The following is a 22,748-nucleotide window of genomic DNA, read 5'->3' as shown; positions in this document are numbered from 1 at the left end:
GCGTAAATGGCCACTAAACACAGTTAACTGAGGGAACAATCTGTGGTATTATTTCGAAATGAGCACGATGTTTATGCCAACCTTAATATAGGCCATAACTAGGCCTTGATGTATCTAATTACATACGCATGGTAGAATGAAAAAAACGTAATGAGAGTCTTGTGATTTGTTCCAATCAGTTATCTGTTGAGCGAAGTCTCTTCTCTATGATCTGGGGATGGTACTGAGGTTTTGCTGAGAACAGCGGCAGAATAAGGCAAAAATCCACTCTCGGATCTTTGCCCGGACGCAGTGCAGGTGAAGTCAGCATTAGCATTTCTGGAGCCTAGAGCACTTGCTGCCTGACTGCTATGACAACTGAGACATGAACAAGGCCCAGCGGCTGATGGCGCGCTGACCGCTGCCGCCGCCGCCGCTGCTGCCGCTGCCGCTGATGCTGCCGCAGAACTATTGAGGCCCGCGGGTGATTGATAAAGTCCTGGGTGCCTGAAGCTACAGAGAAGTTCTGGTCGAGAGTAAGGATGAGAGAGTGCACGGAAAGTATCAAGGGGGCGGATAGAGGTGGCGAAAGGTGACGACGCCGCACCAGACGCAGCTGCGGCAGCGGCTGCTGCTGTGACACCAACATGCGGGTAATAGTGCAGAGGCATGTGAGAATGGAAAGGGTATGGTAGACTTCCGGTGGCTGCTGCGTGCGTCATCATGTAGGTGTAAAAGCTTGGGTCTGCTGGATGGGGCCAAGACATCGCCAAACGTTGCCTCTTATCCTTCATCCGTCTGTTCTGGAACCAGACCTAGACATAAAATAAAGCGCAAGTTTATTCGAGCTCAACACATCCTAAATTGGCTATGGGCCTTTAATGTGACAGGAATATTTATTTCACCTTTGATGCGTCTAATGTAAAGTGTTATTTTTTAAGCGTGCGCACTGCACAAGCTACGGCATCCGGTCTAGTCAAAATATTCGAAATAAATCTTAAGTCTGTGTGTGTGTATTTCTGTGTGAGAGAAACAGAGAAACAGAGAGACAGAGAGACAGAGAGACAGAGAGACAGAGAGACAGAGAGACAGAGTGAGAGAGTGAGAGAGAGAGACAAGGAGGGGGGGAGCTTGTAAAGATTGAGGGTATTTTGCTTTATTCAAATTAATAGGCTTACGTCGCCCTTTTAATTGTCCCAAAGATTTGCTGCAATCCTAAAATCATCCAAGCTATGCAATAGCATGCAGGATTCCACAACAATCAAGTTCATCCAGAAGTTTTCTGGAAGTATGGTATGTGTATGTTCGAGTATATTTGGGGGGAGGGGGGCGGGGAGTCGCTAAACGTTCCCTTTAAATTCCCTGCGCGTAATTGTTTACACAGCCTATTTCAAATATCTAGGGTATATAATAATATAAAACTATAATATTAAAACAGTATACACCCTCTGATGATCATGGAAAATGATATCTGTATCATCGTAAATAATACAGATAGAAAGGCTACCTTAATAGTAGTCTCAGGTAGATTCAGTGCTGCAGCCAGTTCGCATCTTCTTGGCCTCGAGACATAATTTTCCCTGTAAAATTCTTTCTCCAGTCGTCCTATTTGTTCTCTGGTGAAAGCAGTCCGATATCTTCTGACTTGATCCGCATTAGAACAGTTTGGGCCTCCCATAGAATTACCGTTAAGATTGGAAAGCGAAGATGAACTTGTATTGGACCCTCCAGACATGTTGTCAGAAAACCCTAAAACAGAACCATGCAAGTTATTCGATAGAACATAAGTCAATTCAAATTCACACATTATTAGGATTATAAAATTATAGTAATACAGCCTAATGGAAACCTTACTGGCAACAAAAGACAAAAATAAAAACGTTTGCCTCCTTACAGAAAATAAATAAAACTAAGTTATTTATTCCCAAAATCACATAAACTGATTTGATTTTAAACCCCCTTCTAACGTTTTTACAAAGCCATTTATCATAGTATTTTATGCCATTATTAGAATTAGCTTAGCCTATCGCAATAATAAGTAGTTTTGCTACAGTTTATAGATCTATAGGCTACTCCGTTAAAATATTATGGATTATGAAAAAACGTTGATAGGCTATTTTAAAATAAAACGCTACCTTTGTTATTGTTTTCCTTGTGTTGGCTCGGGGAGCGATGCGATGGACATCCCACTTCCACATCACTGTTGATGTCGGAATCTTGAGAAACTTCTGGATATAAGCTAATTTTCTTACGGCTTTCTGAGGATGAAATCTCCGCTGAAGACGTATTTTCGCTGTTATGATGGTTACCGAAGAGACTGTCGATTTCGAACTTGCCTTTGGTTGGAATATCCCCGAGACTTCCATGAAGAGAAGCGGAAGTTATTCTCGGGCTTAGTCGACCACTGTGCTGAGAATTTTCAAGGGCCTCCAATACCGAATTTCCAGATTCTGAGAGTCTTTTGCCAGAAACTGGGCTGTGCAGACCCCTTTCCATCAGAATCATCTCTTTTCTTATCCTGTCCATCATTAAGTCTTAAAGCAAAACAGGAAAAATTCCCAGGAATAGTGCTCCGATGACTGTGGCGGAGCTAATCCGCAGTCAACTCAGCAACTGTCTTAAAATAATAAAACACCGTTTATGTGCGAGACGCAGAAATATAAGATGCCAACGCGAGCAACGAATGGCTGCTCAAAATGACCCGTGCATCCTTTCTATCCCAAAATGTCATTCATCAAAAAGTGGTTGCTGCTCGTCGTTGAGGTGTGCGCGTGACGCTGCTCGAATGATCATTTATTGTAACAGGTTTATAAGCAAATAAATACGATAGGGCTGTCAGTTGATGATGGAGGCGGCCTTCGGTCAGACAAATATATCCAAGTGAAGAGGATGAGGAGAAGTGAGGAGTGGAGTGCTGGTCCCTCGGTTGATCTGATTCTGCTTTAGATTGCTCTTGGGTTTGGCCTCTGGGGTGAAATTGACAGTCTGATTAATAAAATGAGCGCGGCAACATTTCCCTCTTCATTTAGGAATATCATTATGCTTTGATTCTCTATTGTTTCTCCCTTCTGTTGTTTCTGCCCCTCATCCTCCTTCTTTTTCTCCTCTTTTCATTCTTCCTCGATTATGTTATTGCTTCTTCTTTGTGAAACACTAAAATTATATCACAATAGGTCTGACCTTAGATGAAAGGGCATTTTAAATGTAGCATACTACAGGCTTAATTAAGGATGCTTTTCAACAGTTTTATGTAAAAAAAGAAAAGGAAGCCTAATAACAATGTTTTTGTGTAAATTATACTTTAGTGCCTTGCATTGCATTTATGTCTCTACCTTCAGCCTATCTTGCATTACAATTTTACTGCCTATTTCAACCATAGCCTACGAAATTAGAGATGTTACTCATTTATACCACTGTTGTTTGAGCGTTTCATCTATTAAATGTGGTCAACGAATAAAAAGGCACAATGAACCGTTTTCAACATTCTATAATTTCACAGCGTTTGTTGATAGCTACTTGCTTATGCCTATTTATCTAGCCATTCTTATTTTCCAAAGTAAAACATGTGGATTTTATTTGCATGCGGGTGTGTGCTATTTAAGCAGCTATTGTTGCACCTGCATTGTCTTGTTGTTAATATGAAATTGAAGTTATTTTATTTTGATCTCTTAATGATCATTGCCATCTGCAGGCACTGTTTATCCATCGGCAATACATTGTTTAAAAATAGGCCTAAGATCAAGCGCTGTCCTCGGTTCTGAGACTGAATGGTTTGTAATGGCGAGGTTAACTGGGAATGTGCAACGCTATGTGGGTATTGATAGTGGAGTTTAGCAGAGGGGCCCGGAAGTGCTGTCTGGTGCGTGCTCTGGCGCCCCCCTCAGTTTACATAAAGTATTACATAAATTACGTGATGTCTGTTTTGTTTCCTGCCCCTCAGTCCGTAGATTAATTCGCCTTTTAAAGAACAACGGATTTCTTTGGACTGTAATTTAGAATTGACTATGAAGAATGTGTAGGCCTACAATATAAAAAAAAATGTAGCGACTTTAATGCACACGTGCATTAGCTTTCTGTTACAGTATTGTTTGTGTAGCCTATCCCACCCCGAAAACGTTATGCTATAGATAGCCTACTAATTATAAAGCTGCTGGATGTGTCCTTCGACAATTCTATTTTTAAGTAGATTGTCATTTTTTTCCATTTAGATTAGACTTGCCTTGTAGATTTTTCCAACATAGGTTTAGGCCTAGCCTGTTTCGTTTCAATAACCGATTTTGACTTACATGAACATACATCTGATGTCAATCAATTAAGGCTTGTGACATCTAAAAGTGAAGCGTTATTGGAAGTTTCGCCGAAAGAATATAATTTGACGTAGCCCTAAATGCTGTGACGTTTTGGAAAAGCTCATTCGAATAAAATAAAAAGAAATAAAGAATAAGAAATATATAATAATAAGAAATAAAAGGTGAAACCTATCCATGATGGAGAAACCTGTATAGCATTATGACCTCAACATAGCGCCAGTAGCCTAGGCTATAGAATACAACTTTAAGTTATATAATCATCGAGAGATGTAGCCTACAAATGAACAATATTTTACTGATATTTTATGCGTTAACATGCTGACGTGCCTTAATTGTATTAAAGCTAAATATTTTCCTCTGAAATGAATAAATGTTACAAAACTTACTTATAGGATAGAACTAGATGCACAATTAATCTTTCCACTTAGGCCTGTCCCAAACATCGATCCCAACGAACTTTTCTATGAAATAGCATCAGCTGCGTAAACACATGTATCATCTTCATCCTCGTCATACATGTAGCCATGCTTTTCCACGCGCATTCATGCTACACGTAGGCTACAGGTCTATTCTTGGCCGACTACAGCTTGTTAGTTTTCTGTCTCCATGATGAGCAGTAGGCCTACCTTCTCATCAGATGGTTGTCTTAACATTCAGTCACTATGCTGCAGTCAAACAAGAGTAGACAAATACGAATAGATTATATACAAAGTTAAGTAAAAAAAAAAAGAATTGTTAACTGTTCCTATGCGTCTGTCCCATTGACATAACCCCCATCGTCTTGTATATACATCAATGTTTTTTTTTTGCGGTCAGAGGTTTCTTCGAGAAATTCTCTTACATTCTCTTTTCGAATGTAAACTGAGAGAGCCATCTAGTGGCGATTATCCACCTTTGCGGGCAACATGCTACCAACTGAATTGGGGCATCCATGTTTGAAAACAATCTGAATGGTGATAGTGCCTCAAGACGACACAGGAAAACACAACCTTGAATATAACGCTTTTTTCCCAAAACTTTACGGTTTACACGGTAAAAACAAATTAATTCCACCAAAGAACAGAATAATGAAACCAACCACCAGAATGAAATCAAAACTATAGAAGTTTAAGTGCTAATCACCAATACGTCCATGATGGTTTTTGGAAGGTTTACCAAGTGTTTCAAAACGTTTAATCTGGATAACCTTAAATAGTATGGTACTTTGTGATTCTGCGAGGTGTTGGCTATACCGTCATATATACCGACCGGTATACTGTCAGCCTTTAATCTATGTCTTAGATTAGACTATTAGTTTTTTTTGTGTGTTAGTGACGAGTTATTGTTCTTTCATCATTTTATACTAATTGCAGGTTGCACACTCAGTGCAAGGTTCAATCCCTCCCACTGTGGCCTCAAACTCCTCTTCAAACTTTACCTCGACAAACTTCAGTTTGTGTGCGTACTAATCAAAAATGACACTTTGCAGTTAATTTGCCTACTTATTGTGATTATTGCGAATTTGTATCTCTGCACGTTGTATTTCAGATCATGTTCAACAAACTGCAGCCAGCAGTAAATAACCATAAAGTGTTCAATGTTGCACTTGGCCTATATATCATGGTTTTTGCTGCACGCTACCGTTAGCTAATCGAGATGCCTTTTAATGCTCTGCAGTTAAGTAATTGAGATTAACACTGTGGTTGTATTTTTGTTCAGCATGCACTACTTAACCACCTATAGCCATTTAAGTTATTTAGATTTGTTGCTAATTTTTGTTGCTCTAGTGTTCTTTGTGTTCACAGTTGGCCTACTTGATAGCTGGAATATGGTTGCTTTGCCATTGTATTTAGGCTTGTAGGCCTAAATCCAAACCTGTTCATTGACATATTACATACTTCTGATTGTTAATCTTCTGCCGAGCCTACTTTCCAAATGAACTAGTATTTGTACGTCGCTTTGGACAAAAGCTCTGCTACATGCATAAAATGAAACCCATAAATGACAGCGTCTTTTGAGTTGAATGGGTTTTCTTTTCAGTGCACCAAAGTGGTTTGTTTATGTGGTAGGTAAGGCCTGTATATACAACAGTTGTCTGTCCTGCCGATGTAAGAAGTTGGCATGCAAAAGACTAAAATTCAGTCCAATAATTGGTCCTCGTTAGTTTAGATAGCCTACAATTCATATTACATGCTCACAAGAAGAACTACCCAGCTAACAAAATTACGTTCCAGGACATGACGTCAATGCCATTTTAGACAATATAAAGTCGTGATAACGTACCTGTGGTGTCACCTGACAAAAGTTAATGAGCAAATAATGATGAAAAAAGATGCAACTTTAGAAAGTTAAAATGAGAGATAAATAAGCTCAAGTAGGTTTATTCAGGACGTAGCATTATGGTGGCCTCTGAATGTCCAAAGGACGTTATTTAGGAGAGTTATAAACCTTGCCTGGACGTGCAAGATTAGATACCCAATTGGTACTGTAAATAACGTTATGATGATGACCTAATATAATATTTTCTACCAAAGACATTTGTAACGTTCCCTAAAGTCTTACAGACGTACTGAAAGTTAAATCAAATCAATTGTATTTGTATGCCCTTTTTACACGCAAGCATGTCACAGAGGGCTTCACATACGCCCATAGAACTGCCCCTCTAAACCCTCAAGGAAGACAAGGAAAAACTCCCAGAAAAACTCCCAAAAAGTTACAGCCTGTTTAAGACGTTAGAGGTAGGACCCATTCACACGTTATGGAAACTTTTAGTCCAATGAACCTATAATGTCCGGAAAAGGCGATATTCAGTAGGCTACCCCTGTAAGACCTACGTTTTTTGTTAGCTGGGTATAAACACTAAACGCCTTAGCATAGACCTACATGTGGCTTATTCGCATGTAGGCTAAACATGCCCTTACGTTCCATCCACACATTATTATGAACAAAGCTCACAAATAAATAAAGTTGTTCAAAATATATATTAATTAAATACCATCCTTTCAACACTATGGTACTAGAAACGTTTATTACAGTTATAAAGAATTGGCTACAACAACAAGTTTCACGAAATTATGATGCAGGTTGTGTACGATAATCTAACTTTCCCCCAGGCTTGTCTCGGTCATTAGCCATAGGCCTATATATTATATTTGCTTGTCACGTGAAAAAACTGGCCAACCACATTTTCATTGTCACTTCTGTAATCTGTCAAGCAAAAATAAACCATTTGACTTCAGTGTGGGTTTGCTGTCGTATGCAAGGCAACATACTGTGTTTCGTGTGTTTTCGATCTGGGAGGACTATTTGAAATTGTCATCAAAAGGATTAAAACATCTGACCATTAAGTGAAAATGGATGGTTTGGGCGATTACATTCATTGCAGTTATAATTCCTCTACCCTCGAACGACCTGCGGCAGCATTTAAAGAAAACAAACCAAGCGCTCATTGGACAGAATCTTGTAAATCTTATACAGTACTCTCTACAGCATCAAGACATGCACCTCCACCATTCGACTGTGGGTTTGGGAGAAGTTACTTTGGTTGGACACTCTCAGACAGTCATGCATTTCAGCAAGGTGCACTGACGTCCTCTACGTCGGTTTCTGGAGACTCTGTAAAACAAAATATGCCCTTTTCAGGACTCATTAGTCACAACTTACACTGCAGTGCAATAACGTCAAGGATCAAAGACTTACGGGTCTATGAAGGCTACACGGACTCTTATTCCAGGAACCCTCGGTATATAGACATACCTGTTGTTGGCAGGGATCCGATGCATGATATTTTACCCATGGACGATCCGACGCCCCGGGACTGGCCTGTTTGTAGCAACTCAGTGTATCATTATAGGGATCAGTCCCAGAGTTCACAGTTGTGGATCCCATCCATCCCAGGTATAATGCTACAGTTGTTGAATGTTAACATGATGCTTTCCTCTGGCGAAAAGGACATTTGTGTGAAGCGTCATGTTGCCCGGTTGGAGAAGAAATCCAGTGTAATTGGTCATCTGGAAAAACCGATCCGGTGTAGATGATAATCCGATCGATTTTTTGATAGGCTACTCTAACTTAATACTACTAGATATCTTATAGGTTACTTATAAGTAGGTCTCTATATTTTTTGTGCATAATCACATCATATAAAGTGAAATAAAGTTGTACTCTTCTTAACTCATTTCCCTCCCAACGTCTCTTGTTTATCTGCACGTCTGTAGAGGAAGCAGTAATGAAGCAGCCAGATGTCAGGACTTTTTACCGACGTGGAAGAAAGAAACGGGTGCCCTACACAAAGCTGCAGCTCAAGGAACTTGAACGAGAGTATACCATTAGCAAGTTTATTACCAAGGACAAGAGGCGACGTATAGCTTTCTCCACCAGTCTGTCCGAGCGACAAGTAACTATATGGTTTCAAAATCGCCGCGTCAAAGATAAGAAGGTCATTTCTCAAATTAAAGGCGACGAAACTTGTTCTTGAAATGTACCAAGGGTTATGTTGAAAACTGAAAGCTCTCAGGTAACTTTCTATACCCGTTTCTTGTAAATCGTCCTGTGGTTTTTCTTTTCTTAAATGTAATCGTCAACAAGCTGCTGTTTTTTAAAGTGTGCCAAGTCAGAGTAACATATGTTATATAGCTATATATGTTGAAATGTAGACATTTTGTAGTAAGTTGTAAGACTAACGTTAATGATTGTTTTGGTTGTGGATATTCCGCGGGTAGGAAAGAGCACATAGGTTTAGCTTGATGAGTGAATTCACTCATCAAGCTAGGTCTATATTCTGAACTTAGAAACATCTTTGGAAGTTGATTTTCAAGTCCCTATGTATCCACAGGTTGTCTTCAGAAAGTATGAATCGAGTGTTATATATTCTTATGACAGATGTACTCTTGTAATGTGTATTCATTAAGTATTGAATTGCACTCTTTGAATGTGCATTGCGTTGGTTTCATTGCCAGAGACTGAGATATAGTTATGTTATGCCATGCAGAATGATTAAAATAAAATACGTATGAATAATCATTGTTGTCCACTTTGTGACAGTGGTTTTCATTGTTGGTTTTGAGAGTATTTCGATTTCAAACACAGAGGAAGCCGGGGCAATATGCGCGCCCCCAACTGCAGGTCACTAAACTCATTTGATTGCAAAACGTTTTGCTGCCTTTAAGACGCACAAAAACATATAGTTTTTATAGTTTTATCATGAATGCCTTCTCAAGAAAAAAAGCTAATCATGACGCAGTTCAGTCGTAGAAAAGGAAGGAAATTGGTCCCATTTCAGGAGTCTACGACTTGAAACCACCCATTGCTCTGCTAAATAATCATTCAGCAATATAACACATGCTAGTCATCGGAAGTAATATAAATACTTTATTTGCTTACACATGATTGGCTTACATTTGGCCTATTTTGTCTTACTACATAGGCTCTTCATGAGATTGGCCCACCCATTATAACATTTCTATGGGCTTGTTTCGCCATCTGCTGGACTCAACACGCAACAACTCTGTCTGTTAACTTTCTGTTGAAATATGTAAATTAATTTATTGGTAGTAACATTTCAGTAAAATAATGTGTCATCATAACTAGTTGTCACGCAATGGATGTTATGACGTAATGGCTGCAGCTTTATTAATTTAAACCGATAGGCCAACAACATTTCATACAAAACTCACAGAAAACAATAGGCTACATTTTGATACTAAAAACATTCCTTTTACGCAATAGTTATAGCGCAACTTGATGTTTTCCTTTGACCTAAGGTTCCCTGAAATCAAGACAGCTCGTCTTCAGAAAGGCGACTTGAGGGACGGATCTTCTGTCACAAGATAGCGTGCACTTGGACTTGTTTTTGCTTAATCTGAGCTCTCTGGACTTTGACCTTGAACTACGATTAACGCATGTTTCTAAGCGTAAAAAACATCTATTTCCAACCTTGCAATTGCTAAAACATTTTGTACATTATTTTCTATGTATTGTTGGTTTACAAAGACTTTCGTTGATATACATTTGCATTTACAAGTCTCGTAAAATCAGGCCATAGCCTTCAGAAAGCTTGTCTTTCGGACGAAGTTGTCAGTGTCGCCTGGTTGTCCTCACTTCGTGGTTTACCAATGAATATACATGAATATAAGGGGTATTTCCACGTTTCAACATAAAAGATACAGGTTTATGTCACTTTGTAGAGGAATAGATGTGATGGGAGAATTGCTTATTGTAGATCCAGGGCTAAGCCTACGCTATTTCTCTGTTACTAAATGAGTTACTGAAAGGTCTAGTCTCAATCTAGCCACTGAAAAATTACAATATTGTCCGGACTAATTTACGGATATTATTGGGATGTACGTTTTATTTAATCAATTGTAACAAAGGCACATTCATTTTAATTGTAAGGTAATTTAATACTTTCTTTTTGTCTAATTCTAGTTGAGCATTATGTTACAGTGTTTAGCAAAAACTTTCCCTAAAAAAACTTTTAAAATTGTGTATTTATTTTCACATAATTGTTCAATGATATGTCATAAATTATATATAGTTTTGTAGACCAATTTAACAAATGGATAGGTTAAGACACAGCATTGCGTTCTTATCATATTTAGTGCATTCCTGATAACTTAAATACTATTTAGTTTAAAAACTAAAATGTCACTTAAACTAGGCCTATAGGCTTTAGTCACAATATCGCTATTTTGTCAACAAAGTAGGTGATTTTATTCATGTTAAGTTTAGCACGTATTATCAACAAGTATCACCAAATATATTGTAATATAATATATTCAGCCCACTACAAGTAGTGAACTTAATAATTTTTACAATTTCACTACAATATGTTTGGTTAAATCCAGAAAGTATTGTCCATAATGTTTGTTCTTGCCACTATTCCACGAGTAGCGTTGTTATTGGCCTAGCTGTTGAAAGATCATACAGTCTACGTATTTTCCTAAATATTCCCAGCAATGACACATACATTGCGACTGAGGTCATACACAAAACAAAAACTATTATACAAGTGAGGTAATTATGGATAGAAAGATGTTGCAACGGTTCCAATTGTCAACGTAACCCGTCCACGTCCACGCTCACGCACATAATCATGTTGATGTTGATTTTAAACCGATTTTGAACAATTAGATCAACGTCCTTATTTTCACACACACAAATTAAAGGATATTTAACTAAATAGCATAGTAAGAAGTCTACATGCATTTTATTTCATCCATTTTGTTTGCATTACATCATGATTTCCTGCACATAGGCAGGTTGGTGTGCAGGTATAATGTGGTGTGCACATATGGGTTTCTAAATAAAAGAATTATTATAAAAAATATAAAGCAATCTTTTTCTTTGATTATAAGCTTGTTGGGCCTTCCCTTGCAGAATAGCATGCCTTGCCTTATTAAGAGCAAGGGTAGGACTAAACAACATGGTTTGCATATCACGTGATGCCTCCTTAGCCAATCAACAATTAGCTTCCCTTTATTCTTTAGGAGTAGCTAAAAGGGGTGTAAGAAGCGTTTGAGAGAGCTCAATGGAAATGTGTGAGCGAAATCCTCTAAATTCTGGCTATGTAGGTTCTCTTTTGAATTTTCCTACCCCGGAGTCTTTATATTTCACAAACTTGCGGGGCAATGGAGCCCATCATCCCGCTCTTCATCAGCTCTCCTATAACAGGAGGGAGGTGTGCACGCTCCCGTGGACTTCTCCAAGTTCGTGCACATCTCCACCACAAAGCCGTGCCTTCAGTGGCTACTCTTCGCCGTTTCTACACAACTCAGTGTCTGTGAATACTAATCCAAACAACCACAACAAGGGACCAGTGGACGAGTCAAGTAAATATTATTTTCAGGACGTAAACCACAAGCCAGAGGAATCTGGTAAACAAGCGTTTTTTGCTGGTGAACATGGAGTGATCACTGCGCGTAACTCGAAATACGAGTACGCAAACTTGGACCGACAGTCCCATAATTCTGCACCACCAATCCATCTAAATTCAACAAATCAGGGAGTTACTGCCTTTAAGCAATCGGTCCATACAAATACTCCAACGCAACCATCTGCAAATAATGCATGTTCCCGCGCATCTTGTTCGGATGGTGAGTACATCTCACAACTGTTGGTTGACAATTGGTTGGTGAGCTAACTAATCAGCCTCCCGGTTGTTGTCAGAGCTGTGTTCCACGTTTCTTTCTAGACTGCTTTTAATGCAATTGCCAACGTGTTTTTACCTATTTGTTTTCCAGGTGCACCCTGGTGTTCATCACAAGTGAAACCCAGAAAGAAGAGAAAGCCATACACTAAATCACAGCTCGCTGAACTTGAGAATGAATTCATGATGAACGAATTCATAAACAGACAGAAAAGGAAGGAACTTTCCGATAGACTGGACTTAACTGATCAACAAGTCAAAATCTGGTTCCAGAACCGCAGAATGAAGAAGAAAAGACTGATGATGCGAGAGCACGCATTCTCTATGTATGGATAGTCATGTGCTTGATCGTGACCTCCTAAGGCCCAGGGCCCAGGCAACCAGCCATTTCAAAACTGTGTTCATATATTGACCTTGGCAATATACATATGGTTTGATAAAATATATAGTAAGCTTCAAATGTTGTTAAATTATCATACGACCCTCTAATGTTGTAAATTAAAACGGTTTCGTGTGTATTTTAGCATGCAAATATTCACAAGCGATGCGTTATTTCTCACTGATAGCCTGTGCATCTGAGTCGTGTTTTGAAAGAAATCATTGAACATTTGTGTATTTGTTTTGTTTTGAAAAGCATGCTCATTCAATATCGTTATTGTTGACAAAGATCCAGTAGAAGACTACGATGACGGTATATGCGTAAGCTGTCGCATATTATATTGTGCGTAACGATTCAGTATTTTGGATTGACGATGTGTTTATTTCTCGTCAAATGTATCAAAATAAATGTTATTTATGAGTGCATAAGTATATGTTATGATAGGCTAAGTAAACATAGCCTATCTAGGGTTGAAATGTTTGTCTGCCTTTCATGTTGACGTGGACCGGACTGTGTGCTACAGTTGGTAGGTTAAACAGGAATAACTCTTCCAAGCTCAAGTTCGTATTTAGCTGTGGAATGAAGAACTGTGGGAAATTTTCATTTAATTGGTGTGTCAACTGCATGACTGCTATAGTTCAGTACAATAAACTTGTCTTCTGCATTATCACTGTCTTTCATTAAGTGAATTGAACGACTAAAGTTTCTCCTCTTACTTTCCACATTAGTTGAGCTCCAATGTGGGCCTAACGCTGATGAAACATGATAGCAAAGGGAACCCAGAGAGCGTGAGAGATATTTCTTACATTAACACTTAATGCTGCAAAAGAGGTCAGTGGGGACTGATAATCTCAATAAGAGTATAGAATTACCTTAACATTTCAGATGCGCAATAGGCTAAATCTGTGCTGGTACAGTAGTACTGTCAAAATGAACATTCCTGTCCAGTGATAAACATAAAGTGAGCACTCACATGTAGACTTGGTGAGAACCATCTGACGCGACTTAGCCTCTCTTTACCTGCGGTGTAAATATGGTTTGGGATTCTAAATAGACACATTGACGTCTCGCTTAAATTGTTATAGAAGCAGTAATATTTTGCGGATTTAGCTGAGGAACCTGGGACGGTATAGGTTATTTTTTTACGTTTCCCATAGAAACCATGGGTAAGTAAGTAATTGGCATATACTGTTACGGAATAAGCATGGCGTTGTAGGCCTACAATGTAAATTAATCAGACCCTAAATGAATGCTATTTCAGAATCTTTAAAATTGGTTGAAATGTAGGCTGTTTAATTCATGAGTAGGCCTATCTGTTTAATAAAAAAAAATGAAAATGGGATTTGAGACTATGTTGATCTGTGTTTTAAGGAATTACCTTGTCAAATGATGTCAAATAAGTATCATTTCAAAAGTATGTGTTAATAAGTTGTACCCTATTTCGTGGGCGCTCAAAGTAATTTTTCCACTACGAGATTTTAAGGGTAGATTAGGCCTATAGGCAACGCCAGCTTGCGTTCATCTGATACCGGGGGCTCAAAACAAAGTTAAGGTCAAATCAGTGTCTAATCTTGCATTTCAAAACATGAACAGTGCTCTGTTCACCTATAACCAAGGGCTTTTTTTTGCAAGGAGTTAAACCTATTTGACACATCCAGGGGAACTTGAGGCGGTGTTGAAAACATGTCCCTACTCGCTCACTCCTCAGTGTTGATGCTTAAGCTACTCATTTTGTTCTCATTCTTAAACTTCTGCTTCTGAGGCTACAATAATGCAAATGTATTTTTGACCCATAGTAAATAGCCTATACGAATTTACATCATGCAATTTACAAAATATAATCAATACAGCTTCTGTTTAGTTTTTTCTTTCATTGTAAAATATATAACATTGTTTATTGCATTTCAGCCTCTTCTCTTTGTTAATCACTCACGTTTTCACCTTCTCACTGAAGAATAATCATATAGGTCTCATTTAAGCATCGTAGCCCTCGTTCGACATGGTCTTATGTTCCAGTAGTAAAATAGAGACATTTTAAATACATGCAATAGCCTTATTGTAAAAAAACATACAGGGAAAAGTAGTCATGAGTGTATATTTATTAGTTTCTGTTTTTGTTTTTACACTGTAAGCACATCTTATTCTTCTTTTGACTGTTTGTTTAACAATACTTTAATATATTTAGCCTACAGTTTACTGAAAAGTGGCTTTTCTTCAAATAAAAAAATAGCCTTCATGTTTACCGTTTATGGTTGACAGAAGTAGACAGAGTAGACTGAAGGAAGGCGGAAGATAGATGTTTGTTCCAAGATATGTTTAAATGTATTCTAACGGTCCAGCCTACCTTTGGTCCTACTTTCTCTCACTTTTCCACACGTTGACCCTTATTTGTACATTAATGCGCATAACGTTTTATATTTCAAATATCTCTTCCAACTTCAACAACGCTGAAAACTTAAAGACCTGAAACCCAGACACTTTCAACAACAGCAACAAAGTCATCTCCTCGCACCATCACCAGTTCTTTTCCTGCTGAGTTACTCCATACACTTAAACTAGAACGCTTCCTTTTGTCTGTGTAATAAAATGATTTGAGTGTCGACGGTTATTGGGATTGCTTGGTGCACTCGTCTCAGACCGCAGACGTTCAAAGCCAGCACGGCTGTTTTGTACTTGGCAATGCAGAACACACTTTCAATCTATCATACAATGGATCATTCTTATTTTTTATGTCATTTAAAAAAATGCTTACATACATTTCCAAAATAACTATTACCATTACTGGATTGCGTCTCTAAAATGGACAAATAAGGTAAGGAGCACTATTTTCTTTTGTATGTGCTTTAAAGACTAGACTTCTGTTTTTAAATATGAAAAAGTTATGAGCCTAAAGGCCTTAACGTACTATTCGCGTAGCGTCCCAATCGCTATTAGAGTCAAGTAAATAATGTAGCTTATTGAAACACTTGAAGATGTAAGCAATGTTTCCAAAATAATCGATTTGGATCGTAGGTCTTCTTTTGTGTAGGTAGACCTATAGCATATAGCGCAAGTAATAACATTTAAAATAAACTAAGATTACTGATTCCTTCAGTTGTTGACCTCTCTAGTGTGTTTGATATGGTATCCTATTTTCGTTGCTTTTGACCTTTACGTTCATTCTTTTGCATTTGTGTAGGCCAGAGCAGTTTAACATGTAGGGTATGGCCATCAACATGTTTTATGAAGATTTGTATTCTTCCTGTAGCCTATTCAGGATTTTAAACCAAGTTTAACATGAATATAACCCTATAAACATGATTGTGTTGTTGAGATGGTTAACCAATTTAGCCAATTCCCCTGCATTACGAAATCGAAAAGATTACGCGCGCCACCAGTGACTGATTTGAGCCTTTATCTGCTGGATCTGGTTGCATATATGTATAAAAATGGTTGATTGTCATTCCCTGTTCCTCAACGCAATAATACGTTGGAATAATCTTCAGAGTTTTAGTGCAACGTGTGAATGTGAATAGATATCAAAGAAAGATGAATGCGTAATTGGCACTGTTTTAAAATAGCACACAGACCAAGGGTTAAATATGTGGGCGGTTATAATTTTTTTGATGCAGATTATGTTCCACGTAGAATACTTGATAGATGAGAGGTCTATGTGTGCCTCTGGTTTGACTTTTTTGCTGAAAAACGTATCTACTAATGTATTTTTTCGAGAGCTGCATAGGGAAAGCAGACAGATTTACATAGGAGTTACTAACTAAATCCAGGCAACCAATGAACTGCCGTGTGCGCCCACTTGAGTTGCTCGAGACAGTTTTTAATGAATGATATTGATGTATGGTAATTCCTTTACCGGATCACATGACACAATTACCTCAAGAATCGATCAAGATGAATTGCACGTCAGTCCACGTTTCCGATTTTTTCTCCCTCACGGGTCCTTTCCACACGCCTATGGTGCAATAGATGGACAAAGTTTAACACACTCAAGCTGCCAATTCTTCTTCGCTATCGCAAAGGAAGGCGAGAGATGACGGAGTACGATGAGCGCAGCAACTGTGCGCCAAATATGTATTTACCAAGTTGTACATATTACGTTTCGGCGCCAGATTTTTCATCGGTCTCCTCCTTTTTACCACAGACTACATCGTGTCAAATCAATTTTCCCTATTCTTCAAACATAGCTCAAGTCCAACCTGTTCGGGATGTGGCTTTCAGGGACTATGGACTGGATCACCCAAGCAAATGGCATTACAGGGGTAATTACGCTTCTTACTACTCAACGGATGAGATAATGCACCGAGACTTAATTCAGTCATCAAACCGGGCAGAAATGATATTCAAAAATGATTCCTTGTTCGGCCACCGTGGGGGGACGAACTCGCCCTGCAATTTCTTCACTAATGTTGGCCGAAATGGAGTTCTACCTCAGGGGTTCGACCAGTTTTTTGAGACTGCTAGCTCTGAGAAAGCCAACTCTGACCATTCAAAACAAAAGACAGACAATGCCTCCGGAGAATCTGCGTGCAATAAAGAGACTCCAGATATACTAGAACAGTCTGTAGACCCAGCTGAGAACACAGACGAGGACTCTTCGATATCAAACTGCGCGGGGGACAAGAGCAACGGACCAAGTAGGTACAAGCATCAGATGGGGTTGTGGAACGTCCACTTTGTCGGTCCGGGTTTATGTGCCGCTTTATAAGCGTACAAAAGCTTTTATATCCCAATAAGATTTACTTTATGGTTGTAAAGATATTTACGATTGGAAAACAGTTGAGTTGTAAGTGAGGTACTCGCTTTAACTAGAGTATGATAATGGAATATTACATTCCTAATATACACAGCAATGCATTTGTTCATGTATTACCCAAACATATATATAGCATAGTCCCCAGTCGCAGGGGCTCAGATCCTCGACGACTATGGTAGTTTTTCTATTGTCATATGTATTTATGCAGTTGTAGGCCTTGCATGATGTATAGGGGCCTACATTTTGTCACAAATAACGGCTATAGTTTTACATCCTTAAAAGCTAATGGCGAACTTCAAACATGCATGTTTTGCCTGTGTGTGTATGTGTATGACAGGGGGATATTTGTATGTGTTTTCTTACGTGGGTTTGGAATACAAAGATTATGTATGGCAGCGCACGCGCGTGTTTGTACACGCGCACACCCATCAGAGTATTTGTGTAGGCCAATGTTTGCTTTGCCTACCTGATATTTTTCCTCAAACCTGTTGACGAAGCTGTTTTAGTATGAACTGCTTTCTAAAAACATTATCTTTCTTCTGTAGGTTCAACAAAGTCCAGAAAAAAGAGATGCCCTTACTCCAAATACCAGATCCGAGAACTTGAACGAGAATTCTTTTTCAATGTCTACATAAACAAGGAGAAGCGACTTCAGCTGTCAAGGATGTTAAACCTAACAGATCGCCAGGTGAAGATTTGGTTCCAAAATAGAAGAATGAAAGAGAAAAAGCTCAACCGAGATCGGCTTCAGTACTTTACAGGAAACCCTCTATTCTGAGAGTCCACATGTAAATTGAACTGTGAAATATCATCCTGAACAATGCAAATACTTTTACACATTTTCATCCAACACAAAAAACTATAGCCTACACGTCACAGCTACAGGCTACTGAACATTGTTGCTGGCTGGAGCTATCTATGCAAGGCTTTATGTCACACTTACCTCAATGAACACAGGCTACGTACATCCTCTTATTTGAAATATCATTCAATTCAGTCAAGGCAGATCAGTCAGGAGACCTCGAAATTATTTACCAATCTACAGTGTATTATTATTATTATAAATAAGTGTAATCTAGATGTATCTTTATTTATTTGGGTTGAGGCTTCTCCGACATGCTTTGAAATTTATAAAAAATACATAGGTCCTACATTGATTACAATAATCATATAGTACTATAATTTATAACAGTAGACTTGTGTATGCATTTAGTAAACGCATGTGATGTGTATTGTGGTACTCAATAAAGTACACATGAAAAATATATGTATTAAACGTTCAATAATTACTAACGTAAGTAAACTACGCACACCGACGCATCGAATTGGCTAAATAGTAAAAGTGGGAAAACTATAAATAATTATATAGGCAACACATACAACATAACTACATATACTATATTTGCTATTATCAGAGTCTAGTGTTTGTGTAGTTTATTTATTAAAACTAAAGTGGGGATAGCGTGTAACTTTACTCTTGTAAAGTGTTCATCATTTGCAAAAGCAGCGCCTTATTCTCCCAACTTCAAAGTTTAGAAGATCTTTTATTTCCTTTCTGTTGTCTAACACAAGGCTGTTTACTAAACCTTGAACCGTCTAGACAGTATAATAAAAACGAGCTGTAAATGTCTCGATTGGGGGCTATTGGACTGAACCCCATGGCCACTTCAAATGCAGTTATTTACCCCCCAAAATAGTCGAAAAATGTTAGTGCTTCCCTAGTCTATGCTTAAACAAAAGGAGCATGAAATATACACCACCATCTCATTTTAAAATCCCAATTCATTGTGGTGGCATAGCCTCCTACAACTTATTTGTGTTAATAAGTCGGGGTGTATTGTTAGATAAAGAATACATTTGTTTACAAATTAAAGAACACCTTACAACTAAGTTAATCTGTTCTTTTTCATTTTACTCAAATACAATTTTATCTGTATTTGAACTTCCCCTTTGCCAAGGTCGTCACCTTTCACCTTTATGAATATATCCCAAAAGGCGCCTCTTGGTGGTTGTGTTCATGCGCAACAGCCTTCTGATATCTGCACTGCAGTACAGCTTCTCAAAATGGCTGCGAACCATGGGGGTTTATTGTAGACCTGTATAAAGCTATAGATAAGCCATGTAGCTGTAGATCAACTGTGTTGAGAAAATTGACTGTTCAACTGACATAGTGTGGATTTTCTTTCCTATAAACTGCAGTTACAGGTATCTTTGAGCCACACTTTCAATTGTAAAATACTCTGTATAATCTATCAATTACATTTTATCTTAACAAACAAACCAACTCATGTCAATTGCATCCCATTATTGAAATATTTAGCACAAATCTAATCATAAGTAGTTTAATATAGTATATGCTATATAAGGACACAAGAATAAGTAAATTTAGTTGGGTAATGTCTCTTAGGCTATTAAAGAATAGGCTATAATTTAAAGGTGATGAAAGAAACAAAGCACAATAAAAACAAGGATTTCAGTTTGAGAAATTGAGTCCTATAAATTGATTACAGCATATGTCGTTTTATCATTTGGTTTAGGCATTTTAAATCCATGGAGTCTATTAATGCATTTTATACGTTTCCGAGTGGATAATCAGTCTAGTTTGTTTACACATGCGTTTAAGCGTCGGACAAATGGAGAACCTTCTGAATATCTATTGTATTTTGGATATTTAAAATTAGTCAATAGATAAACACTCAATAGACAGTTTTGGTTAATTTATTAAATGTATTTGTTTTGATGTTGAGAAAGTAAGCTAAGATAATAATCAATTATAGGCCTATTTACTCTGTGGATGAAAACAATTCAAACAAATTCGACATATTTAGGGACCTAAGCCGATACATTTTCCAACAACGTTATAATATAAAAAATAATCTTGTTACGTTGTACAATTATTTTTGTTTTGGGATTTCTTGCTTGGCGAATGACGGGCAACACGTAGAGAAACGGTCGTTCTTCTCCATTCTTGCCACACGAGGGCAGGCGTGTAGCTCCAATCAGTAGTCCTGTTCACATCTGCAAGGAAAACACAAAGGTCGCAGTCAGAATTATCCTGACTAGTTTGTAATCCCCAAAGATGTTAGAGGACATTTCCAGGTTCCACTGATCCACTGTTTTGGTCGTCGTCCAATTGAAAATGTAAAGATGAGTACGTTTACATACAATGCCTTGGTTCTCTGGAGTTTTCATCAATTGGTGACACTATTTTTAAGTCAGTTGAACGAGTAGGCTATCACAACCTTGCGTAAACGTTTCTATTATTAGAATGCAGGGTATATTAGGTACTACATTTAGAATCTTTTCCATTACTGCGTGAACAGGCTACACATTGTCAATGACCAGTCTACAGCAACAGTTAAGTCAGTTTGTGCCAAAAATAACCAACATTACTCTAAAATCATAAATGAAATCATATTGTTTGGTTGGAAGAAATTAACGAACTTAAATCTAGACTAGTTGTTGGTGGCATATCAAAAGTCTTTATAGCGTGGTTTGCACTTTTCAATAGCATTGGACAGTAAGGCTTAGTAGCTACGCAAGGCTTGTTTGCCTAAATTAACCTATACATTCGTCAGGTATGTTATGATGTACTAATGTCTGTTAACAGGTAATGCACATATTAATTTGTTTGTATAATTAAGTGTCCATGTAATTTGATTCAGAAGGTCATCAACAGCTTGTTATTAAGCTCCATCCGTTAGCCGGAACTTTGATCATCTAAATTAATTGGGTATTTCAACACAATATTACACCTTAATATTGCACATTTTATAAACATTGTACAATATAGGTTAACAAATAAATGCATGACAATTTTGGGCTATATACCCTTTCTTAGATCTCTAACTCGATTATGTTTATGATGTTTGCCACAAACGTTGTAAGCTCAATCAATAATTGAGCATTTTACTTTTAAAATTGTTCTAGAATAGTTCATTCAGTCACTAAGACCCTGTGGGCTTTTCTTCATATTGAAGTTTTAAATGAATATAAATATATATTCTACGTTTAAATTATATGTAACAATTTAGCCCACTATGTTTTACCAGAGAAAGCCTACTGTCGCCTTTCAACATTATAAGTCTATTTCTGTGTATAATTGGACATGTGTGTATACGTTTTAAAGTAATAGTAGGCTATTCTTTCCAACACTATAGCTTGAAGAACATGATTAATTTCGAGCATAATACTCCCCGGGACGGTAAGGTTTGTTTAAAGAAGGAAACATCATTTGAATGGATTATAAAGCGTATAATGTCATTATAATAGCGTTTTCAGCTAATACGGAAAATGAGTCGTTGTCTATTGCTATTGACTTTCTGTCTGTCGAGGCCTAAACGTTGTTTTGTGTACCAGTTATCAGGAAATAAAACTCAAATGTTCTAGTAGGCCTACTGGAAATCTTAACTAAGGCAACAAATAAAAAGCGCATTCATTTAGGAGAGATTTGAACTGTAATTATGAATATAGATTTAGACCTAATTACTTCTGGACATTGTGCATGAATTGGTTATCAACTGTGTTCCATGTAGAACCCCATTAGTAGTCTATCAACACGCAGGCTTACCCAGCTGAAAGTAGGCTATTATTATTTAATCATAGCCTACTCTCAGGCTGGGTAAGCCTGCGTGTTGATAGATGCGTGCATAACCGAGAACTCAACTTGGCCCAATGCGTAAAAATCATGTTCTTCATTCAAATCTACAATTTCTGGATTGTTTACCCTTCCCAATTTTCAAGCATATCTACGATATTGTACATTTGTGAACATTTGTTTTATCCTATGAGAAACCCTTAGTATAAATAACTGCGTTTTATGTTCGTGATATTAATGTCTATAGGCATCACTATTTATAATAAGTATAGCTGTTTTTTTATAGGCCAAAACCTACATTGAGTGAAATTTGTCTTTCATATTCTTCAACAACCTAAGTAGAAACCGTTACAGCTAAATGTAACTGACGATTTCAGGTCGTTTCTTTGATGTTAAGCTATAGCTCTTTTGTGCACTTCTTCATTCATTCTACTAAGCAAAATAAGTGCATTTTTGATGTCCTTTGTGAGTCTGTTCAAACCAATTTCAAGTCCGTGTTCTAGGTGTCGCTGTTCACCATGTCTGCATCGTGTGACTCAGTGCGTCCGCGAGAGAGGAGGCTTCGTCTCAAGGCCATTTTCAAATTTCATTGGTGGGCTCGTCATGTG

At 37.9% G+C, this 22,748-nt stretch overlaps 4 protein-coding genes across 4 annotated transcripts; 3 read left to right on the top strand and 1 right to left on the bottom strand.

Annotated features, from left to right (window-relative positions):
• Nucleotides 1–179: 179 nt before the first annotated feature.
• Nucleotides 180–2,508, bottom strand: evx2 (even-skipped homeobox 2). The gene is made up of 3 exons (XM_047047527.1): nucleotides 2,115–2,508; nucleotides 1,487–1,728; nucleotides 180–794 (listed from the first exon to the last, which is right to left on the bottom strand). Exons 1-3 carry the CDS (start codon nucleotides 2,506–2,508, stop codon nucleotides 180–182), a joined length of 1,251 nt encoding a protein of 416 aa, XP_046903483.1.
• A 5,096-nt stretch (nucleotides 2,509–7,604) lies between these two features.
• Nucleotides 7,605–8,745, top strand: hoxd13a (homeobox D13a). The gene is made up of 2 exons (XM_047046011.1): nucleotides 7,605–8,165; nucleotides 8,486–8,745. The coding sequence occupies exons 1-2, from the start codon at nucleotides 7,622–7,624 to the stop codon at nucleotides 8,743–8,745; spliced, it is 804 nt and encodes a 267-aa protein (XP_046901967.1). The 5' UTR covers nucleotides 7,605–7,621.
• A 3,050-nt stretch (nucleotides 8,746–11,795) lies between these two features.
• hoxd12a (homeobox D12a) lies at nucleotides 11,796–12,968 on the top strand. The gene is made up of 2 exons (XM_047047355.1): nucleotides 11,796–12,361; nucleotides 12,509–12,968. The coding sequence occupies exons 1-2, from the start codon at nucleotides 11,797–11,799 to the stop codon at nucleotides 12,748–12,750; spliced, it is 807 nt and encodes a 268-aa protein (XP_046903311.1). The 5' UTR covers nucleotide 11,796; the 3' UTR covers nucleotides 12,751–12,968.
• A 3,792-nt stretch (nucleotides 12,969–16,760) lies between these two features.
• hoxd11a (homeobox D11a) lies at nucleotides 16,761–18,737 on the top strand. The gene is made up of 2 exons (XM_047047065.1): nucleotides 16,761–17,424; nucleotides 18,089–18,737. Exons 1-2 carry the CDS (start codon nucleotides 16,821–16,823, stop codon nucleotides 18,319–18,321), a joined length of 837 nt encoding a protein of 278 aa, XP_046903021.1. The 5' UTR covers nucleotides 16,761–16,820; the 3' UTR covers nucleotides 18,322–18,737.
• Nucleotides 18,738–22,748: the final 4,011 nt, after the last annotated feature.

This window comes from Hypomesus transpacificus, chromosome 23, assembly GCF_021917145.1.
Source record: "Hypomesus transpacificus isolate Combined female chromosome 23, fHypTra1, whole genome shotgun sequence".
Taxonomy (NCBI): Eukaryota; Metazoa; Chordata; class Actinopteri; order Osmeriformes; family Osmeridae; genus Hypomesus; species Hypomesus transpacificus.
Note: the sequence above shows the minus strand (reverse complement) of the source record. Positions and strands in the feature narration are given on the sequence as shown.